This window comes from Eulemur rufifrons, chromosome 19 (genome assembly GCF_041146395.1).
Source record: "Eulemur rufifrons isolate Redbay chromosome 19, OSU_ERuf_1, whole genome shotgun sequence".
Taxonomy (NCBI): Eukaryota; Metazoa; Chordata; class Mammalia; order Primates; family Lemuridae; genus Eulemur; species Eulemur rufifrons.
In genome coordinates, this window is record NC_091001.1 from 90,754,886 (window position 1) to 90,777,805 (window position 22,920).

General features: G+C 42.9%; 1 protein-coding gene across 1 annotated transcript in view; it reads right to left on the bottom strand.

Annotated features, from left to right (window-relative positions):
* The window catches only part of LTBP1 (latent transforming growth factor beta binding protein 1), a 384,917-nt gene extending 362,380 nt beyond the window's left edge, over positions 1-22,537 (bottom strand). Inside the window, exons 1-2 of the mRNA XM_069495124.1 lie at positions 22,050-22,537; positions 20,927-20,997 (exon numbers count right to left, since the gene is read on the bottom strand). Of these exons, the coding sequence (XP_069351225.1) occupies positions 20,927-20,997; positions 22,050-22,537 (559 nt within the window). The remainder of the gene's footprint in view (positions 1-20,926; positions 20,998-22,049) is intronic.
* Positions 22,538-22,920: the final 383 nt, after the last annotated feature.

Below are 22,920 nucleotides of genomic sequence, written 5' to 3' on the forward strand. Positions count from 1 at the left end.
TGAAGACAATTAGAGATTGGCAAGGCTGTGACTTGTTGAGAGAGACAGGATCCTGATCAGCCTGTGATCTGTGCAGCTGCATAGGGTCCTATGCTTAGCAGGGCCTTGTGCTTTATTTAACATTCTGCTGTCACCATCTTGAAATTCATAACATTTTTCAAAAAGGTTCCCACATTTTCATTTTGCACTGGGCCCCGAAAATGATGTAGCCAGTTTGGGTCCTGAAATCACCATTTGCAACCTTAGAGATCCAATCAGGCTTGATGCCAACATAAGCTTTAGGACTTCCAGGTTACCTGGCAATAAACAGTCTCTTTTCCTTAAGTTACTCACAGCTAAAGGATCTGCCCACCACAGCCTCCAAGTCCACTCCCTCTCCCACATACCCTGCAGACACCTACACCCCTTGGCCCCGGCCACCTCTGTATTAGCCTCTAGTCAATCCATTTCCTCACCAACATCATCTGGAGAGCTCTATTCTGATCCTCTGCCCTGATTGCCAAGAGTCTAGATTTTCCACAGAATAACAGGCGAATCAAATTCAATCTTCTATAATTTCAAGACTACCTAATGGACTCAGAAAGACATGAGAGATTCATTCATTCATTCATTCACTCAAAAAAATATTTATTGCATACCTACCATGTCCTAGGCACAAGAGAGATAAAAGGAACATTTTTTGCACTTGCAATTGATAGCAAAAAATGCCCCTCGAACTCCTCAAATAAGCTAAGTCCTTCCTTCAGAAACACACAGGCATAGAAGCTTAAAGCTGTGAGAAGGGAAAAGAAGCCAATAAGAAGCCAGATGTGGAAAGGGTGGCAAGGAGGACATTCAGGTCTTCCCTGAGATTTACAGAAGAAAAGAAAGGGCTTAAAAGGGAGCAAATGCAAAACCAAGAACATCCTGGAGGGTTACACAGGGCCAGATTCATCCCTGAGAGTCCCAATCCCACACTCTCAACATTTCCAGACCTGCCTGAAGGCCCCCCCGGCCCCTGCACCAGAAGCCTGGAGCCTTGAGGAAAGAAGGGCCCCCTGGTGTATTTAACCCTGAACAAGAATGCCCACTCCTAGAGAACTATCTAAATCTTTTTGATGATATCTATACATGTGGAATCTTTGGGGTTTTCTAGATATAAGCCATAGTTTGACCACCTCTTTCCTGATTTGGATATCCTTAATATTCTTGTCTTGCCTGATTACTCTGGCTAGTACTTCCAAAACTATGTTGAATAGAAGTGGTGAGAGTGGGCATCCTTGTCTTGTTCCAGTTCTTAAGGGGAATGTTTTCAACTTTTCCCCATTCACTATAAAGTTGGCTATGGGTTTGTCATATATGGCTTTTATAATTCTGAGATGTGTTCCTTCTATGCCTAATTTGTTGAGAGTTTTTATCACAAAAGGATGCTGGATTCTGTTGAATGTGTTCCAGATGAAAGCTGCTTTGACCTTCCATATTTTTAATACTAATAGTTATATCAATCCTAGTTTAGCAAAATTAAAATAAGATACCTTATCCAAAATATAAGACTAATTATAGTCAATATTTATATAGCACTTTTCTTTTAAGTAAATTTAAGATGCATCTTACACATTATTATCAAGCCCTAGGAAAATAATGGGCAGAATATTTTAAAACTCTTTTTATAGAAAGAGGCAATTGAAGTCCACAGAGCCTGGAAAGTCACTTTTCTTCTTTTGGCCCCTTACTCTTCTCCTCTTTAAAATGGGAGGTTGAAAAAACATGAAAATATGACCCCTAAAGACTCTTTAAGTTCTCTTGTCCTGACCCCAGAGGTCCACAAGTCAAGCCCACTGCTACAGGCCCAGCTGAGTTAAAACATTCTAGAGAGACTGTTCTCCTGGAGAGTAGCTCTCCTGTTTGGAAAAACCATCAGGAAAGGAGATTTCACAAGATGAGAGGGCCCTTCAAAGCCATGTTTTTTACTAGCAAGCTGGGTGATGAGTACTGTCAGAAAGAAAGATGAAAGAAGTACCTAAAATTTATTTAGAGCCCCAAAAAAGAGACTTGGCCAAAACCACTTGTAGTATCAGCAGTAGAATAAAGTGATCACTAGTAATAAAGTATAAACAGAAAGTCTTGTGCTTTTCCAGATGGATATGGCAGAAGATACATACTAATGCCTCTATCTACTGACATACTTCAGAACTCTGATCTATTTGTACAGCTGTCCTGTCACTGATACCACCTTATTACATGGTAGGTACTTTCTGTAAAGGGCATTCGTAAAGAGGGTCCTTGGGGGACCTCCTATGAATGCTCTGAAAAGCTAAAGGCATTATAAATGTAAGGTGTGTCTTCATAATCCCAAATCCCCCTCAAAAGGACAAAATGCCATAAAACAAGTGTCTTAGAAGAAAATTATTCAGGACAGTTTTGACAATCTGGCTTTATGATCCAATGACATAAATTAGGACTTGAATAAAAGGGAAGAATTATCAGAGGATGCTTTAGAGGCCATATAATTTGTAATTTTATTGTTCTTAAAATTTGAATTTACAGTCTTCGGTCTAGCATGTAAGGAGATTAGAAGTCATTACTCCATCCTAACAAGTAAAAATCTGAACAAACTGAAAAAAATCAACAACTCTTCCTTCCAGAGAAAGGAGGTTGCAAAGCAAATTGCTGCCCCCAAAATTCTAAAGACAATCAGGCAAATACACAGAAACACAATTTACTGGAACAAAAGTCCCTGAGCAGAAACCTTCGTGGAACAAATACCAAGAACATCATATGCAACTACCAAGAAAAATTATGAGGCATAATAAAAGGCAAAACACAGTTTGAGGAGACAGACAGCATCAGAACCAGACTCAGGTATAGCAGAGATGCTGTGATTATTAGACCAGGAATTTAAAACAACTATGATTAATATGCCAAGCATTCTAGAGGATAAAGTAGAGAGCACACAAAACAGATGAGCAATGTAAGCAGAGAGATGGAAATTCTAACAAAGAATAAAAAAGAAATGCTAGAGATCAAAAAACACTATAAAAGAAATGAAGAATGACTTATAAGCTCATTAATAGACTGAGCATGGGGGAGGAAAGAATCTCTGAGCTCAAGGGTATGTTAATAGAAACTTTCAAAACAGAAAAGCAAAGAGAAAAAAAAGACTGGAAAAAGAAAAAGAACATAACAGTATACCCAAGAACTGTGGGACAACCACAAAAGGTATCACAAGTAATGGGAATTGTACAAGAAGAAGACGGAAAGAAACAGAAAAAATATTTGAAGCAAAATGACTGAGATTCCCCCAAATTAATGTCAGATACCAAACCACACATCCAGGAAGCTCAAGTAAACACACTTTCCTATATACTGGTCATGAACAAGTGGAATTTGAAATTAAAAATACATTATTATTTACATTAGCACTCAAAAAAATGACATGTATAAATCAATCAAAATATGTACAAGATCTACATGAAGAAAACTACAAAAAATTCTGATAAAAAAATCAAAGAACTAAATAAATGAAGAGATATCCATGTTCATCGATAAGAAGACTCAATATTGTCAAGATGTCGGTTCTTCCTAACTTGACCTAGATTCAACACTATCCTAATGAAAATCCCAGCAAGTTATTTTGTAGATATCAATAAACTGATTCTAAAGTTTATCTGGAGAGGCAAAAGACCCACAGTAGCCAATGCAATATTCAAGTAGAAGAACAAAGTTGGGGGACTGACACTACCTGACTTCACTACCTCACTATACACAGTAATCAAGACAGTGTGGTATTTGCAAAAGAATAGACAAATAGAGCAATGGAACAGAATAAAGAGCCTATAAATAGGCCCAAGTAAATATAGTCAACTGATCTTTGACAAAAGAGCAAAGGCAATTCAAGAGAGCAAAGACAGTCTTCTCAACAAATGGTGCTGCACAACTGGACATCCACATGCCAAAGAAAGAACAACACAGACCTTATACCCTTCATAAAAATTAACTCAAAATAGATCATAGACCTAAATGTAAAATGCAAAAACTACAAAATTGCTAGAAGATATCATAGGAGAAAACCTAGATGACCTTGGGTATGGTAATGGCTTTTTAGATACAACACCAAAGGCACAATCCATGAAAGAAAGAATTGATAAGGTGGACTTCATTAAAATAAAAAATTTCTGTTCAGAAAAAGGCATTATCAAGAGAATGAAAAGACAAGCCACAGATTGGAAGAAAATATTTCTAAAAGGCACATCTGATAAAGGACTGCTATCTAAAATATTAAAAAAAAAAACTTAATACTCAAAAACAAGAAAATGAAAAACCCAATTAAAAAATGGGCAAAAGACCTAAACAGGTACCTCACCAAAGAAGATATACAGATGGCACATGAGCTAATGAAAAGATGTTCAACATCATATGTCATTAGGGAATTGCAAATTAAAACAACAGTGAGATTAAAAGCACTACATACTTATTAGAATGGCCAAAATCCAAAACACTGACAACATCAAATGCTGATGAGGATGCAGAGCAACAGGAACTCTTTATTTATTGCTGGTGGGATTGCAAAATGGTACAGCCACTTTGGAAGACAGCTTCCGTTTCTTACAAAACTAAACATACCCTTATTATATGATCCAGCAATCACACTCCTTGGTATTTACCCAAATGAACTGAAAATTTATGTTCGCACAAAGACATTTATAGCAGCTTTATTCCTAATTTCCAAAATTAGGCAGTAATGAAGATGTCTTTCAGTAGGTGAATGGATAAACTGTAGTACATTCAGACAATGGAATATTACTCAGTAATAAAAAGACATGAGCTATCCAGCTACCAACAGAATATTGAATAACTCCATTCAGTGTCATATGGAGCAAAAGAATCACTCAGCCAAGCCTTTTCCAAATGTCTGGCCCACAAAATTGTGATATACAATAAAATGGTTGCAGTTTTAAGCCATAAAAGAAAAAAAGACATAAGCTATCAAGTCATGGAAAGACATGGAGGAAACTTAAATACATATTACTCAGCAAAAGCAGCCAATCTGAAAAGGCTACGTACAGTATGATCCCAACTATATATCACTCTGGTAGAGGCAAAACTATGAAGACAGTAAAAGGATCAGTGGTTGTCAGGGGTTAGTCAGGAAGGAGAGATGAATAGGCAAAGCACAAAAGATTTTTAGAGCAATGCAATTATTCTGTATGATACTATAATGGTGGATATATTTCATTATACATTTGTCGAAACACATAAAATGTACAATACGAAGGGTGAACCCTAATGTAAACTATAGACTTTGAATGATAATGATGTGTCAATGTAGGTTCATCAATTGTAACAATATGCCATTCTGGTGCATGATTTCGATAGTGAAGGAGGCTGTGCATATGTACAGGTAGAGGGTACATAAAAACTCTATATGTTCTGTTCAATTTTGCTCTGAACCTAAAACTTCTTTTAAAATAGTCTATTTAAAGATGAAAAATTAAAAGATAATAAAATTTAACACTGTCTACTTTTGGCCATAGAGCTTACTATTAATACTTTAATCCATGATTTTGCTTTATATTCTACTGTTTTCCCATACTGAGACTGAAAAAGTGAGAATCAAAGTCTTTTTAAACCCACAATTTTAGCCACACATGGTGGCACATGCCTACAGTCCCAGCTATTCAGGAGTCTGAGGCAGGAGGATCCCTTGAGCCCAGGAGTTCAAGTCCAACCTGGGCAACATATTGAGACCCTATCTCTAAACAGAATTTTAAATTTTTTTTTAATTAAAAAAATTACAAATCCCTATTTTGAAGTAATTCCTTCAAACTTGAGTCTTTTCAAAATTTTAGCACCATTTCCTAGGATTGTGGCCTTTACATGATATTTAAACATTTGGATGCTTTATGAAAAGTCATGTAGATATTTAGACATAGCTACATGCTACTAGCACTGGGAAGAAAAAATATTTACTTTTAACGAGACATAGCTACTACTACAAAAAGTGATGATTTAAATATGTTTCTCTAAGAAAATGCCTTGCCTTGGGGAGGAACAGATACTTTTGAAAGATCTAATTATTCTTCAGTACTCAGGCAAAGTATCTTTGCATTAATTTATTCTGTAGGAAAAAAAAAAAAGAAAAGTTACATAATGAGGGAAATACGTCCTATTTCACAGGACAAGCAAACCAACTCCTTCTTCAGCTCTTTCTACAAAGGGTCCAAGTCTTATAACAGGCAATTCCTTCCTTAAATACACATCTAATAAAAGTGTGTGTCATTGCTGAAATTCTGAACTGGGCTGTTTCCAAACACCTGATGCATTCCCCCAGCGACTTCCAGGACTGAGTCAGTATGGCCCCAAGGAACAGCTGGGCAGGCCCCCTCATCCCCTCTGTGCCTGAACTTCCTGATCTTGACACAAGGAAGCACCGGCCCTGCCAGCGCTGAGGGCATGGTCTAGACAAGAGCTTGTTCTTCATTTCACTTTTAAACTATTTCAGAAACAAATAATGGCACCTGCCTCTAAAATAAAATGTCACAGTCACTCCTTTGTTCCTTTTATTAGTTTTGTAACACCCTTCCCATCATTCCTTGCCTTGGACACTTTTTATTCCAGTGTTTGCACTTTAAAACCCAGGGCCCCCCTTGGCCAGGCGAGGTGGCTCACGCCTGTAATCCTAGCACTCTGGGAGGCCGAAGCAGGTGGATCGCTCAAGATCAGGAGTTCGAGACCAGCCTGAGCAAAAGTGAGACCCCCCATCTCTACTAAAAACAGAAAGAAATTATCTGGCCAACTAAAAATATATAGAAAAAAAATTAGCCGGGCATGGTGGTGCATGCCTGTAGTCCCAGCTACTCGGGAGGCTGAGGCAGTAGGATCACTTAAGCCCAGGAGTTAGAGGTTGCTGTGAGCTAGGCTGACGCCACGGCACTCACTCTAGCCCGGGCCCTCAAAAAAAAAAAAAAAAAAAAAAAACAAAAACCAACAACAACAAAAAAAAACCAGGGCCTCCAAGCTTCAGTGTGGATCCTTCAGCTGGTGCTTGTGAAAGTGAGGGCCAGGGGTATATCCCCAGGGGTTCCAATTCACAGTAGTTGGAGGGAGGGCCCCACAACCTGTATTTGTTACACACCCTGTAGGGGTCCTCATGCAGGGGGCCCAAGAACCACACCTTGATAAACACAGCTTTGAAGAATATGAAGAAGTGTGCCTTAGGCACCTTCTATGTTAAGAAACAGAATAGAACTTGGAAGACCTAAAGGTACAAAACCCACATTTATAGCTGTATTCACTGGATGGCAAATGGCTTCTTTGGGTCTCCTCAGTGAGCATATGGTATAGAATATGTATTCGTGTGCATGGCTATACCTGCTCAGAATCCAGCATTTCCACCTAAAACTGGGCAAAATGATCCATTCCTTTGGGCCTTTTATTGTACAAACTCATCCTTAAGCAGAAATGAGGAAAAGAGCCACTAGTTCCCAAGGCCAGGAGCCCAAAGGAGCTGGCTTCCCTGTCCCCCTTGTCCTGCCCCAAGTGATCGCGTTAGGGAGGGAGGTGTGGAGAAGGAGGAGGAGTTGGGTTCAGCTGGAACAGTAGTTCTCAAGCCATAGCTGTGTCTGATCCCCCGAGGGCCAGTGAAAACACAGATGGCTTGGCCCCATCCCAGAGTTCCTGGTTCAGTAGGTGTGGGGGAGGGTGGCAGAATGTGCATCTCTAGCAAGTTCCCAGGTGAAGCTGGTGCCCTGGTTCACCATCTATACTTTGAGAACCACTAGGCTAAAGGTCTGTGAAGCACCATTCAAGCAGCCTATATACAAGGAAGAAACAGGGAAATTTTACCAGAGAAAGATCCTCTAACACTCAAAACTGAGCACTACAAACTGTTACACAGGGACGTTTGTTGTAGCATGCATTCTCTTGTAACAAAAAGAACTACTTAACAACATAATCTTGGTATTCATTGATTTAAATGAATTTCAGCTGGTTTTCCACTCAGACGCAAATGTGACTTGCAATGCTTATTAATCAAGAAAACCTTACTGAGGGTCTATTGTATACACAGAACTGCTGTGTAGGCCAACTTCCTAATGGATAAAAAAGTAAAACAAAAACACAGCCCTTGCCTTTAATTTACTTATTGTCTGTATTATTTCACTGCTAATTACTAAGAAATTTTGGACTAACTTAACATAACCATTTCACTGTCACAAAAAGAAAAAAAGAAGGATCTCTCGAAAGAATGATTCTTATCTTTGCCCCCTGTTTTTAGGAGAATAAAGTAAATCCCCATGGAAGAGGGGATTAAAGTAGAAATTTAGGCATATTTTGCTACTTTTACACTTCCAGGAGGTGTCCCAGAGAAACTGCTGGTAAATTTGATGGTCATTACAAAGACCCTCAGGCTCTTTCATCAGCAAAAGCCCACTGAAATTGGGTGGATTTTTAAGCACTCTATTTTTCAAGACAAGAAATACACCGACACATTGTAGAAAAAATTTTCATAGAGCAGCTATAAAAACCTTAATAATATTTAATATCATCTTATGTTTAAGCATTTTCATGAGCCTCATTTTATTTGATCTTGGGTGGAGCCAATGGGTAACCCAACTTGTAAATTAGATTTTGGGGAGTGAAGAGAAATGAACAAAACTTCAGAACAGCATTCAAATATGTCCTAAAATATTTAACTCTCACTTTAACACATGCTATCTGCTCTCTGTGAATTTTCTATGATCATCAAAATGAGATTTTTATCATTACTTTTTAAAAGACTGAACTTTTTTTTTTTTAGTATCATGTGAGGATCCCCGATAATTTGACTTTTAACAAAGCAGTGACCAGAGAGTTGTTCTTCTTAACCCTCACACTTTTATCCTGCATTTCAGTCTTGTGGCTCTGGCGAAGGTCTCACCTTTCTGCCGGAGAACAGCAGAGGCCTGGGGGGTCCCATCAGCAAGGGGCTGGTCTGGTGAGCTGGGCACAGTGCAGGTGGTCAGGCTATGACAATAATTCGTGTCACACAAATTTTTGTGTGGGTATGTCACTGTTCCATATGCAGTTTTTCTCATCAATAAAAAATAACAAAGTGATTTATTGAATGTTCTATGTAAAATATTCTTTTCCATGCCTTAAAAAAATACCAAATCCTATGTTTTCTTTAATTCCTTGATAGTAAAAATCCACTTGCATTTATAAAGTATTGTCCAGTCCCTCTTATTATCTTACCTATGGCCTTACACAGCCTACAAGACCCAACTTGGCATCCAGCCCATCGACCTCTCCTATCTCATTGTCCATTACCGCAGCCCACACTGACAACCCAACAATACTGATTTATATCCTTGCAGCGGGTCAAGCCTGTTCCCATCCTATGACCTTTATGCTAGCTGTTCTCTTGGCCTAAAATGCTCTTCTCCCAGACCCTTTCATATCACACAGGTCTCACATGTCACTTCGTTCCCTGACTGTACGCCCCACCCCCCACCCAATCCCAGCCCTTGTCACTCTCTAGCGTTATATCCTGTTTTGGTTTTTTCATAGTATTAATACTTAACACCTTCTGTGTACCAATATCTAGTATATAGGAGCTCAATGAAAGTATAACAAATGAATCCATTCATTCATTCTTTCCATAAAGGTCTATGTGCTTCCCAGGTACTGAGGACAAAAAGATGGCTATGGTATGATCCCTACCCAGACAGAGCTCACATTCAGGCAGGAAAGCCAGACAAATACACAAATGACTGTGAAACAATGTGAAAAGTGTTAAGAGAACAGAAGATTTGTATGCCTGATATTCACAACAATGACTTGAATGAGGTTGGGTAATGAATGATCCTCTCCCCATTTGAAGGTTGAGAAAAATGTCAGAGGAGTTAACTGATCTGCCTGAAGTTTCACAGCCAATGAAGAGGCAGAAGTCTCCCCACGCTTGACAGTCATTGCAGCAAAAGGGGAGGTGATACGGCTTGGCCAATTTAAGTAGCTTTTACAATAAACATATTTTGAAGATGCTAATTGTTAACTATCCACTTGATATGGTGTTAAAATGAAATGCTTATGGATGGAGATTCTAATTTTTAATCAAAAATAACAATAATAAGATGAAGTTCATGCAAGATTAAAAGCCACATTGAAACTGTTTCTTATTTATAAGAAATAAAAACATGTTTAAGTCTACAAGACAAAAGATCCTTATTGTTATATTTTCCTTACTTTATCATCATATTTTCTTCTGGTGACTTTTTGGTGATTGTACCCTATCTCCTCTCTACGGATCTCCCCTCCTGACCTCGTTATCAAAATCCTTCTGAAGTTTCTCCTGCAGCCACTTGGTTCTCGCTTCTAAGTAACTGATCACATCAGTTCGGTAGAGGTGACCACATCAACTTCAGATAGCAACACCTTCCCTTATTTCATCTTCCCATCCACTGACCAAACTCATCTTTCCTCTGGCCCAGCAGAACCAAGAGCATATATTAAAAAACCAGCCCATCCATCTTCTAATTTACAAAACACAACATTTCGCAAACTGTTTACTTACATCCATGCCAACAATATTACTCAAATGTGGTAGAGTGAAAAAGCCACAGGGAATAGTGGAGTTGGCCAAGAGCAGTATTTGGGGATCTAAAATTACAGGGAAAATCATACAACATTCATTTTACTCAGTCCCAAATCTCTATCAGATGATGATGTTGAGCAGAAAGATTCTAAAATTGGCAGGGAGAAAGGAAAAGTCATCTTAAAGTTTGGGCCATGCCAGGGCAGCCTTACAGTGAGAAAGCAGGAGGAAACAGGATAAGGTGCTGTGCCCTTGAGAAGCTGTCATAATCAGCAAGGTCTGCTGGGCAACGATAAACACAACGGGAAGATGTGGGAAAGAAAAACAAATGGAAATTATTGCCGAAAGGTGAGAGTAAACAAAGAAAAAGCAGAATTCTTTGTATAATATTTAAAGGACAGCATTTGCAACACAGCAAAATTGGAGATGCTAGTTCAATTCAACTCAAGTCAGTCAGCATCTGTTCTATAGCAAAGTACCTGTTCAAACTAATGCCTCTTCCACCTGGCCCAGCTGTACCCAGAGCCGAGAAACAGTGAAATCAGAATGCTTGGGGAGCACCAAAGACAGAGCCATGATTGTCACCATGGGATCTGAGAAGAGAGGCATGTAGAGGCAGGGACACCCAGGAGGGGCCAGTCCTGAGAGGGCAAACGGGAGCCCCTGAGCGTTCATTTCTGTTAAGTACTGTGCAGGGGCCTTGCTCTCTACGAACGTTTCATATGTGACCTCACACAGCCCCCAACAAGCCTCTGGAGCATGGACAGAGACTGTCCTTACACCTATTTTTTGAATGGAGGAACTCAGCCCTGTCCCACGTCTCACAGTTGCCTACCCAACATCACACAGTGAGGAAGTATTAAGGTCAAGATAGGAGCCCTGTACTCCAACTCCAAAGACTGAACTTCTAACCCCTAAGCTACACTCCCTCTCGTCCAGGGCAAGCCAAACTGAGACCAAGTAAGGGGAGGAAGAGGAGGAAGGCAACAAAGGCAGGTAAGGAAGAAGAGGGGGAAGGGAGTAACTAGTGGCATTATTTTTCTTGTAACCACATGGTCTTGGGTCTAAATGGCGTCTCAGTAGCCGATGGACGGTGTCTACGTGAAAGGTTCCATCAGTAATAAGCAGGGCAAATGAATAGGTGCACGTGAGCATATACAAGCACACCTGTCTATGCTTCACTTCATCACACTTTACAGATACCGTATTTTTTACAAATTAAAAGTTTGCGGCAACCTGGTGTTGAGCAAGTCTGTTGACGCCATTTTTCCAAGAGCAAGCACTCATTTCATGTCTCCATCACATTTTGGTAGTTCTCACAGTATTTCAAACTTTTTCATTATTATTGTATCTGTTATGGTGATCTAGGGTCAGTGATCTTTGATGTCACTATCGTAGTTGTTCTGGGCACCACAAACCACACCCAAAGAAGACAGCGAAATTAATTGCTAAATGGTGTGTGTGTTCTGACTGCTCCACTGACCAGCGATTCCTCATATCTCTCCCTCTCCTCTGGGCTCCCTATTCCCTGAGACACAATAATATTGATATTAGCCAATTAATACCCTTATAATGACCTTTAAGTGTTCAAATGCAAGAAAGAGTCACACATCTCTCATTTTAAATCAGAAACTAAAAATGATTAAGCTTAGCGAGGAAAGCATGTCGAAAGCCAAGAGAGGCTGAAAGCTAGGCCTATTGTACCCAACAGTTAGCCAAGATGTGAACGCAAAGGAAATGTTCTTGAAGGAAATTAAAAGTGCTACTCCAGTGAAAACATGAATGATAAGAAAGTGGAACGAACTTGTTCCTGATATGGAGAAAGTCTGAGCGGTCTGGACAGAAGATCAAACCAGCCACAACATTCTCTTAAGCCAAAGCCTAATCCAGAGCAAGGCCCTAACTCTCTTTAATTCTAAGGCTGAGAGAGGTGAGGAAGCTGCAGAAGAAAAATTTGAAGCTAGCAGGGGTTGGTTCATGAAGTTGAAGGAAAGAAGCTGTCTCCGTAACATAAAAGTGCAAGGTGAAGCAGCAAGTGCTGATGGAGAAGCTGCAGCAAGTTCTCCAGAAGATCTGGCTAAGATCACTGATGAAGGTGGCTGCACTGAACAACAGATTTTCAATGTAGACAAAACAATCTCATATTGGAAAAAGATGCCATCTAGGATTTTCACAGCTAGAGATAAGAAGTTAATGCCTAGCTTCAAAGCTTCAAAGGACAGTCTGACTCTCCTGTCAGGGGTTTATGCAGCTGGTGATTTTCAGATGAAGCCAATGCTTATTTACCATTGTGAAAATTCCAGGGTCCTTAAGAATTATTCCAAATCTCCTCTGCCTGCACTCTATAAATTGCACAACAAAGCCTGGATGACAGCTCATTTGTTTACAGCACGGTTTACTCAATATTTTAACCCCACTCTTGAGACCTACTGCTCAGAAAAAAGATTCCTTTCAAAATATTACTGCTCATTGACAATGCACCTCGTCACCCAAGAGCTCTGAGGGAGATGTACAAGGAGATTCATGTTGTTTTCATGCCTCCGAACACATCATCCATTCTACAGCCCATGGATCAAGGAGTCATTTCAACTTTCAGGTCTTTTTACCAAAGAAATATATTTCATAAGGCTATGGATAGTGCCATGGATAGTGATTCCTCTGATGGAAACCAAAAACCTGGAAAAGATTCACCATTTTAGATATCATTAAGACATTTGTGATTCATAGAAGAGATTAAAATATCAACATTAATAGCAGTTTGGAAGAAGTTGAGTCTAACTTTCACGGATGACTTTGAGAGGTCCAAGATTTGAGTGCAGGAAGTCACTGCAGATGTGGTGGAAATAGCAAGAGAAGCAAAATTAGAAGACGAGCCTGAAGATGTGACTGAATCGCTGTCATCTCATGGTCAAACTTGAACAGATGAAGAGTTGCTTCTTATGAATAAGCAAAGAAAGTGGTTTCTTGAGATGGAATGTACTGCCGGTAACAGCGTTAAGAACATTGTTGAAATGACAACAAAGGATTTAGATTATTGCATACAGCAGTTATAAAAGTTGATAAACTTTTTGTTGATAAAGCCGTGGCAAGGTTTGAGAGGAAGACTCCAATTCTGAAAGTAGTTCTCCTATGGGTCAAATGCTATCAAACAGCATCTCATGCTGTAGAGAAATCTTTGGTAAAAGGATGAGTAAATAGATGCAGCAAACTTCATTGCTGTCTTATTTTAAGAAGTGCCACAGCCACCACCACCCTGATCAGTCAGCAGCCATCAACACGGAGGCAAAACTCTCCACCAGCAAAAAGATTACAACTCACTGAAGGCTCAGATAATCACTAGCATTTTTTAGTAATAAAGCATTTTTAAATTAAGGTATGTACACTGAGTTTTTAGACATAATGCTATTTCACACTTATTAGACTACAGTGTAGTATAACTTTTATGTGCATTGGGAAACTAAAAAATTGTGTGACTGGCTTTATTGAGATATTCACTTTATTGAAGTGGTCTGGAACTGAACCCTCAATATCGCTGAGGTATGCTTGTAAATACAGCCCTGACATATTTTTCCATAAGTACCACAACAACCAATTTGTGTCACACCAACAAATTATGTACTATTTTCTCTCCACTGAGAAGGCAGGAAGCATAATTACAAAAATATGCATTTAGAGTAAGATAAGACCATATTTTCTCCTTTATCTATAAATCACTGTGCTTAATTACCACATCAGGAAGCTTTTAAAAAGATGACCCTGAAGGACAGTTGTTAGATATATTATTTTCTACATTTTTGTGAGGGGTTTTAATTTTTTTTTTTTAATTGAGGCATGGTCTCACCCTGTTGCCCAGGTGAGAGTACAGTGGCATCATCATAGCTCACTGCAACCTCAAACTCCTGGGCTCAAGAGATCTTCCTGCCTCAGCCCCCTGAGAAGCTGGGACTATAGGCACGCACCACCATGCCCAGTTAATTTTTCTATTTTTGGTAGAGATGGGGGTCTCGCTGTTGCACAGGCTGGTCTCAAACTGCTGGCCTCAAGCAATCATACCACCTCAGCCTCCCAAAGTGCTAGAATTACAGGCGTGAGCCACCGCTCCTGGCCCTTATAATTAAAAATAGTATATTTAGTGGGAAAAAACACTGAAGTGTTTCAAAGTGTTTAAATCTTTATTTTTTAAAAAAAACACTTCAATCACCCATGTATCAACAATTTTGCAAATTTTCAACTCTTCCAAAAATATACCTAAATATCAAACATTCAACTGACTAAAGAAAAACTGGATGGAAAAAAAAATCCTACATCCAGCAATCTTTGCATATTCTATTCAAAATTGCGCTAACCCACTGTTTAAAGTGCTCCTGTCTTCAGAAATTTCTTGTTAAGTGTTGAGCTTCACCTTTAAATTCCCACACCAAGGGTCATAAATATTGCCCAGGATTGGGTTCCTCCTGGATCAGTTTCTCAAAACGTGGGCCACCTCCATCAGCATGACCTGGGGATAATTGTTAAAAACCCCAAGATTCTGATTCAAAAAAGCATTTGAACAAATTCCTCCAGTGATCCTGCTAGACATTCAGGATTGAGAACCACCCATCTAGAATCTCCTTAAAATAGGCCTAATACAAATGGCCAGAGGCATAACCAAAACTCACCTGTGGCCAATTCCCCATCTCTTCTAACACCCCCTGGAATAACCAGAGCTCCTGCATCAGGGAAGAGGCTGAGTTAGATCTACAGTCCCAGACTGTGGGGTGGGGGCCAATCAAAGCCCCATCCACCCATCCTGGGGTCAGCTGCCAGGGAATCCCCGCGTGCTCTGGGAGGGAGCCAACTCCACGTGGCCACCTCTCCAGCCCACGTGCACAGCATCCACGGCTGTTATGGGTTGAACTGTGCCCCTCCCCACTCAGAAAAAGACATGTTGGAGGCCCAACTGCAAGCACCTCAGAAGGTAACCTTATATGTAGAGAGGGGCGTTACAGAGGTCATCAAGTTCAAATGAGGTCATTAGGGTGGGCCCTAATCCAATATGACTGGTGTCCTTATAAAAAGGAGAAATGTGGACACAGAGACACACATGCATAGGGAGAAGATGATGTGAAGAGACATAGGGAAGAGGTGGCCACCTCCAGCCCAAGGAGAGAGGCCCAGAATGGACTCTTCCTCGCAGCCTGCAGCAGGAACCAACCCTGTCAACACCTTGATTGTGGACTTCTGGCCTCCAGAACTGTGAGACAAAAAATTTCTGTTGTTCTAAACCACCCAGTTTGTGGTACTGTGTTACAGGAGCTCTAGGAAACTAACAGAGCTTTGAAAAGCATGGAGTGAATTTAGGCAGTAAAAGCTAATCCAGATGAGTTAGGGCTGTCAGGAGAGTTTTAAGACCAAGACCTTGAGAGAGACAATGCCTGAGTCCAGGCAGCCCAGGGCAGCAGAAGGAGCCGCAAGACCTGGGGTGGAGACCGAGCACTGCCCCTCACTGGGAAATCATGCCTGTCTCAGTGACCCTCCCGGGGTGCGAGCTCTCCAGCACTGCACGTTACCCTCATCCCAGGGGCAGCTCCTCACCGCAGGATCTGATATTGGTCAGTGTTAAAAGGGTGGTAACACCGCCCCATACTCTTGAGTTGCCCCTTTCATTGCTAAAAAAGACTTGGAAGCAAAATCTGCACTTTAGGAAAATTTAATTCGAGCTCCCAAACATGTTTGAGTATGTTTAGAATTGCCAAGACAACAAATAACAGGGTCAGAAACAGCAAAACCCTGTGGCTGCCAAAAGTCCTTTCAACAAGTCAGGCTTCCCAAGGGCCAAGGGTTCACTGGACAGCAGTAACTTCAATAAAACAGAGCAGGCAGAGGGCAGGCGGTATGTTCAGCTGGCCCTCGGGCTGGAGGAGGGCTTTGCCATGAAGGTTTAAGCACTATCGCAACACTGAATTTATGGTTCCTAAATGTTTGTTTTAACTAGTGTTGAGAACACATATTTGACCCAGTGTGAACTTGACCTCTGGGTCCCTTTTCCTTCGCGGGGCTGTCTGTGCTGCATGACAAGATATTCCAGCCGACCCTCCCACCCCAGCTCCCAGCACTGGGGCCCGGGCGGCCCTCCCAGCAGCTGCCATGGTAAACTTCACTGCAGATCTGTTGGCAAAGCAGCTGTCAATGGCCATAGCAGGCATATGAAAAATGTGTAATCATTCTGGGCCCAACTCCCAAGCTTGGCTAGTACAACGCCGAGCCAGAGGGATGGGATACGGTCTGAAAGTCCTCTGGGTCACCTGAACTCCAGCCGCGTCACACCCTCCTGAATGATGCCATCTACTGCAGCATCTCTGAGCACCAAGGTACGCATGGCAATGTCTCCTCTGCTTATAATTTAAGGAAAATTTCTAGAGTTGAGTTTTGCTTCTCCCCCCTCCCCCAAAGTAGCATGGGCTGAATGCCAATGGAAAAGCAATGGAATATCGATTTTCTGTTTCTTGCTAAGGAGAGAACAAGTCATTTGATGTGCCATGAGTTAAGTGAGTAAAAACAGACCTGCACTCCCTACAGCTGGCTGCGTGTCTCCTCTATTCATAGAGCCTGGCACACGGTAAAAGCTAAACAGATATCCATTAAGTAAATGAAAGAACCATCCATGCATTTATGGAGGCTCTGCAATGTGCCAGGCTCCTGCTTTGTATTCGTATCTGCCATCTTTCCTCTTCCCTCCACCCTCCCTGCCCGCTTGGCCTCTCTCTCCTCTCCCCTTCACTCTTTTGTGTTGTCTGTCCCCAGGTCCAGCCTCCTCATTAAAGCTGAGCCTACAGGCAGTGTCTCTCTCTGTCCTGCACTCACCCTAAAAGGGGGACAAAAAGATTGGAAGAACCAATGCAAAGGTGGGGGGGTGGCATTCAGTTTGGATGGAGGAAAAAAATGCAAAAATGGGGGGAGGCAAAAACATTACAGATCAGAGGTTTCATGTCCCACAAAGACAAAGCCCCTAAGCCACAAAACCTTCCCATAAATGCTAACTCTTTAGAAACAGCACAAATGTGGTACCATCTCTTTTGCCCAAAACAGATATCACTAGCAACAGTCATCCAATAGTAATAACTAAAATGACATATCCCATGCTAAGATTTCAACTCCTAGAGACCCACACACAAAGGGTGTCTGGAAAAGCAACATTTACATGCAACTGGGCATCTGTACATAGTGACTGGGTGGCTAGAGCCCTAAGGACCACCTTGGTGGATGCGCATATCCATTCTTCGCCCTGTGTGGGTCTGCCGCCTGCTTGTTTCACATCTCTTTGATTTGCAATTTAAGGTTCAGTAAATCTTCAGTCCTCAGAAGCATTTGCCCATGGCCCATTTTTAAATTAAGTTTCAATCAGCTAAAACCCATCCAGGCTGGCTCAAATACCTTATTTTCTTCACTGCATTAAGCAAACACTCAACAACATGTCACACTTCCAATCTCTTACACAGAAATATTTTTTGCATCAATTGGACATGTCCTATATAAACTCAAATTCTTCATTATCCTCGAAATATAATGACAATTAGAAGACATGCTGGCTTATACATTTAAATGTGCACGCACATTTTATGGTGACTGTTATCTTAAGGGGGAACTTCATATGTACGTGTCATTGGTTTTTGTATTCTTATGTACAATAAACCATATCTAAGTACAATTGTTCCATCTTAGCATAGTAAGGAAGTGAGAGAGGAAGGAGACCACAAAGGGAAATAAAGGAAAAATCAAGTCACAGATAAATGAGACAAGATTTACTGGACTTGACCCAATACGAAACCCTAAGAATCTTTCCGGTTTCATCAAGGCTTTCATAACCATTCTCTTTCCACCTTGATACTTGCAACAACCCTACAAATGAGGCAAGGTTTTAGCACAATCGATTTCTACATGGAAAAAGTTATGGTCAGATAAGTGAATTATCCAAGGCCACAGAGCTAATAAGGGATTCAGCATTTGAACTCAGGTCTTCTGACCCCAAGGTCAGGGGTCTTTTGTGGCATCACACTGTTCAGTCATGGACACAGGTTTCACGGCATCAGAGGTAACCCCAGTGGTCTCATCTGAAGACAGAAGGCTCTCTCATCTCTCTGGATCTCCCAGACACACAGAAAACAAGTCCCCCATTTAAAATATCCATCTCATGGATACATTACTTTGGATTGAGCACTGACCTACCCCAGTATCCCTTTTAAAAACATAATTATTCCTGAAGGGAGTTGTGATTTAAGTTTCTAGCATTTGGGCCTGAATTCATTTGTCAGATTGGGCAGTATAGGAAGGCTAATCTTTTTAATGCTGAAACCATAGACAAGGAAAAGGATGCCGCATTGCTTATATCCCAGTGCTATCCAAGGGCTACCTCCTAGAAGCTGAAAGGAAAACTCAAGAGCTAGAGGCATTTGTTGTAGGAATTGTGAGATTAAATCAATGAAGCAACTTCCTCTGGAACCCTAGGGTAACTAACTATTCAACCAACACCATTCTGTGCCTTTCTCTGGACCACCAAAGGTCAAACCCAGCTAAACCTAGGTGCACACACGTCTTTGCCTCCCTTGCCTAGAGAAGCAGGAAGCCATAAGGCAATTCCTCAAGATCTGGAGCATCTTTGGATTTTGTAGAACATCTCTGGATTCCCAAATGCTTGGGTAACCTGAGAATGGGGGTCTATCCTCTTTTCAGAGAAGGCCCTCAATTGCATCACTTGCCAAGTAAACTTCTTAAAGCCTTAGAGCATTCTCCCCAACAGGCACCAAGGAGTATCTAACCATCTGTAAAATCCTGCCCTGTGTTTCTAACCTTTACACAGCAATATCCTATTGCAATGATGCTGTCATGGATGGGTTACCTCCATGCTAGAGGCAAACCGTATCATATCAGGTTTTGGGCAGAACGAGTTACTGAGGAGAGGGGAGGGCATGTCATTTGGCCTGAGCAAATTCTAACTAAATTCAGGAAAATGCTGACACATTTCTGTCAAGTGTAATCTAAGAAGTTGAAAAATGAAAAATTATGATTTCATCTAAAATACCTACCACCCTGAGCATTTCTGATCTAGTGGTTCGAGTTCAAGAATCAGGAGGCTGTTCATGTCTGCCAGTACTTCTTGATGACAGCCAAATCATAAAACACATAGACATTTCTTTTTACAAAAATAAAGCCATTACGCCAAAGCCTCTCTGTTTCCTTTGAGGATTGAAGGCATTTTCAAAAAACAAGGTCACTAGAATGACTGTATCAGAAATATTTTTTTTTATTCATCCACCAGTGTTTTAAAAATCCAAACTATACAAGACAAATTACTTAATTTTGCTTATTATGCTGAATCCTAATAAGCAGCTGAAATGTGGACAATTCCAATCCACATGGGATGCAGAGAACATCTAAGAATGCTTAACTTTTTCTGCATAAGGCTTATTTCCAATTAGCACCAGACAGCATCAACTTGTCAAGAGGAGCCTCAAGATGCATTTTAACTTAATCCTTAACTTCATGATGCATAGGGGAAAAATTTCCCACTATTCTCAAGTCTGTACGCACTCTATGCATCATTAGCACATTTTCTTTCTTTCTTTCTTTTTCTTTCTTTCTTTTTTGTAGAGACAAGATGTCACCCAGGCTGGAGTACAATGGTACAATCATAACTTACTGCAGCCTTTAACCCCTGAGCTTAAGCCATCCTCCTGCCTCAGCCTCCTGAGTGGCTGGGACTACAGGCACATGCCACCACACCAGGCTAATTTTAATTAACACATCTTTCTAAAACACTGTTGAGCATGCATATTAACTGGAGAAGCACTGCAGGGAGCCCCACTCATCAGTTCTGAAGAGCAGTACAGAGTGGTGCACGCTGAAAAACTATCAGGCCTAAAAGATGGAGAATTAAGGTTGCTGTTTTCAGAAAGCTATAAAAACTATTGATGTTTTATTCCAGAATGAGGCCCTCTACTTCCCATTCCCCTCCTGCCATCATCTTAAAGAATGTTTTCATTTGTTGGTATCGTGTTTAAATTAATTTTATTGGTTCTGCCACATGGCACATCCTCAAATGGGATTTTTCCCCCTAACTCTTGATTCACAGATGTGACATAGTGATTAATATCTCAGTTGAGGGCAGAAAAATCTTGGATGCATAGCATGGTCCTGTACGACACATGGCTGCTGGCACTGACACTATCATTACGCTGACCCTTCCTAGGTGGCAGTGCAGGCTGCATGGGTAAACTGGGTTTCAGACTTCAGCCTCCCCAGAGCAGCATTGGCCCTTGCAAGTGGCCCCTGTAAGATGTCCCCCTGTGGATAGCCTCACTTCGCCTTCTGTGCAAGGCCACTGTGAGCATGGCAACTTACGTTTGGTGCACCTCTGGGAGCCAGGAGCCTTACTCCAGCCATGACAGCACTGCCCTCCACAGACATTGACCCTGAAACAAAGCAAGACCCCTGAGTCCAGCAGCAGCAGCGACACTCCCTTAACAAGAACCCAAGCTTCCAGCAGGTACCAGAAAGTCCAGGCTCCAGCTTCTGCACTCCTCTGGATCGGAGAAAGTCCTAACAGGCACCCAGAATGCTCAACCCAAAGCCACCCAAGTAGAAGTGTAAAGACCATATATCAGCGAAGGGTGGGAGAACCAAAACGCCTGCATAACACAGAGCTATACAGGAAGGGGGAAATGAGGTCCAGGTAAATGGTTTTGTTAACCCCAAAATCAAAGGAGAGCTAAATTTATTTTGTATATTATCTGGGCCCACATTTTAAATTGAAATTGAGTTTCAGAGAGAAGTGTCCAAAAAGGAGTGAAGTCACATCGCCTGGAACCACCCCTGAAGGGACCAAATAGCAAAACAAGTTTTCCCCTCCACCCCAAAGTGTGATTAACTCGAGGGTGGGAGGATGCACAGGGAAGATGCTTATAAGCTCCCAATAACAAAAACTTTACAATGAAAAATTCTATCAACGCTAAGAAAACCCGCCCCAGGAAAGCAAACCCCACAGGTGCAGGGAAGCCCAAGCCCACAATTTGTAGGATGCTGAAAAGTTCCAGGCCACGGAACAGGAGCGGGACCTTTCCAGCCAGCCCTGTCTCCAAACATTTTTTTCACTAGCTAGACCAAAATTAAAACTCAGTTGCAAAGCGAAGTTTAATTGATGCTCAGGGATTCAGCTGTAGTGACTTCATGCTTACGCCCATCTTCTAGGAGTAGTTTGGTTTGCGCACAGGAGGTTACGCCCCAGGCAGAAATGCCTTTTGTGTTTACCCGCAGCTCCGTAACAATGCACTCGGAGTTTAACGTGACCAAAGCTTCCAGGGCTTCCCCGCACTCGGCTCTCCCCATGGCGCTCCGGAGCAGGCAGAGGCGGGGAGAAAGCCGATCCTCCGCGCACGCAGTCCCCGGCCACCGCGGGACTCCGAGTGGCCCCGACCCCTTGGGTCCCTTCGCGGGTGGGCGGGCGGGGAGGGGGGTGTGGGCTTACCCCTGCAGCTGCTGCTTCTGGTGAACCTGCAGCCTCGAGCCCCCGCCGCTCTGGGTCTCCTGCGGCACTTTGGAGCGCACAACTTGCCTGCCTTGTTTGGCGAACGGGGCGGCCGCCGGGTGACCGCCGGGCTTGGGGTGGAGCTGCCCGCTGGGGCCCCCGGGACGCGCCGGCTCAGGCGGCGGTGGCGGCCGGAGCCCCTGCAGGGCCCCGCTGCCCGGCTTACTCGTGCGCCGGGTCCGCTCCGAGGGGGGCCCTGGGGAGGCGCGGCTGGGGGCGCCGGCGCCCGCCGAGCTGCGGCTGTACCTGGCGTTGAGCGCGACGTTGAAGGTCCGCGGGCGCGGGGGCCCGCCCAGGGGCAAGGCGCCCGCCGCCAGGCCGGGGCCCGGGCGCACCACGTACGTGATCCTCCGCACCCGGCCGTGCACGGACGACGCGAGCAGCCCTGCCCAGAGCAGGAGCCCCCACCTGAGCCAGGCCCCCGCCATCGCGGGCCCCAGCCGGCGCGACCCGCCGCGCGCGGTCCGGCCCCCGCCCCCGGCCGTGCGGTTCGCCCGGTGCGGCCGCCCTTGCCCTTCCCTGCGCGATCGGGCTCCCCGAGATCTGCCGAGAGCACGGGAAAGGCGGGAGGAGGCCAACTCGGTTGCAAGAGAGGAAGTTCTGCGGGAGGCTGAGCGGCCCCAGACCCCGGCCGATTGTGGCGGGGAGGAGGGGGCGGTCGTGGGGGTGGGGAGCGCGGAGCCCGGAGGGGAGGGGCGAGGGGCGCGGGCTGCGCAAGGTGAGGGTCCGCGCGCCGGGCCGGGGTCGCAGCAGGAGCCGCGCGGGGCCCGGCGAGAGCGGCGGAGGGCGAGCGTGAGCGCGCGGGACGCTC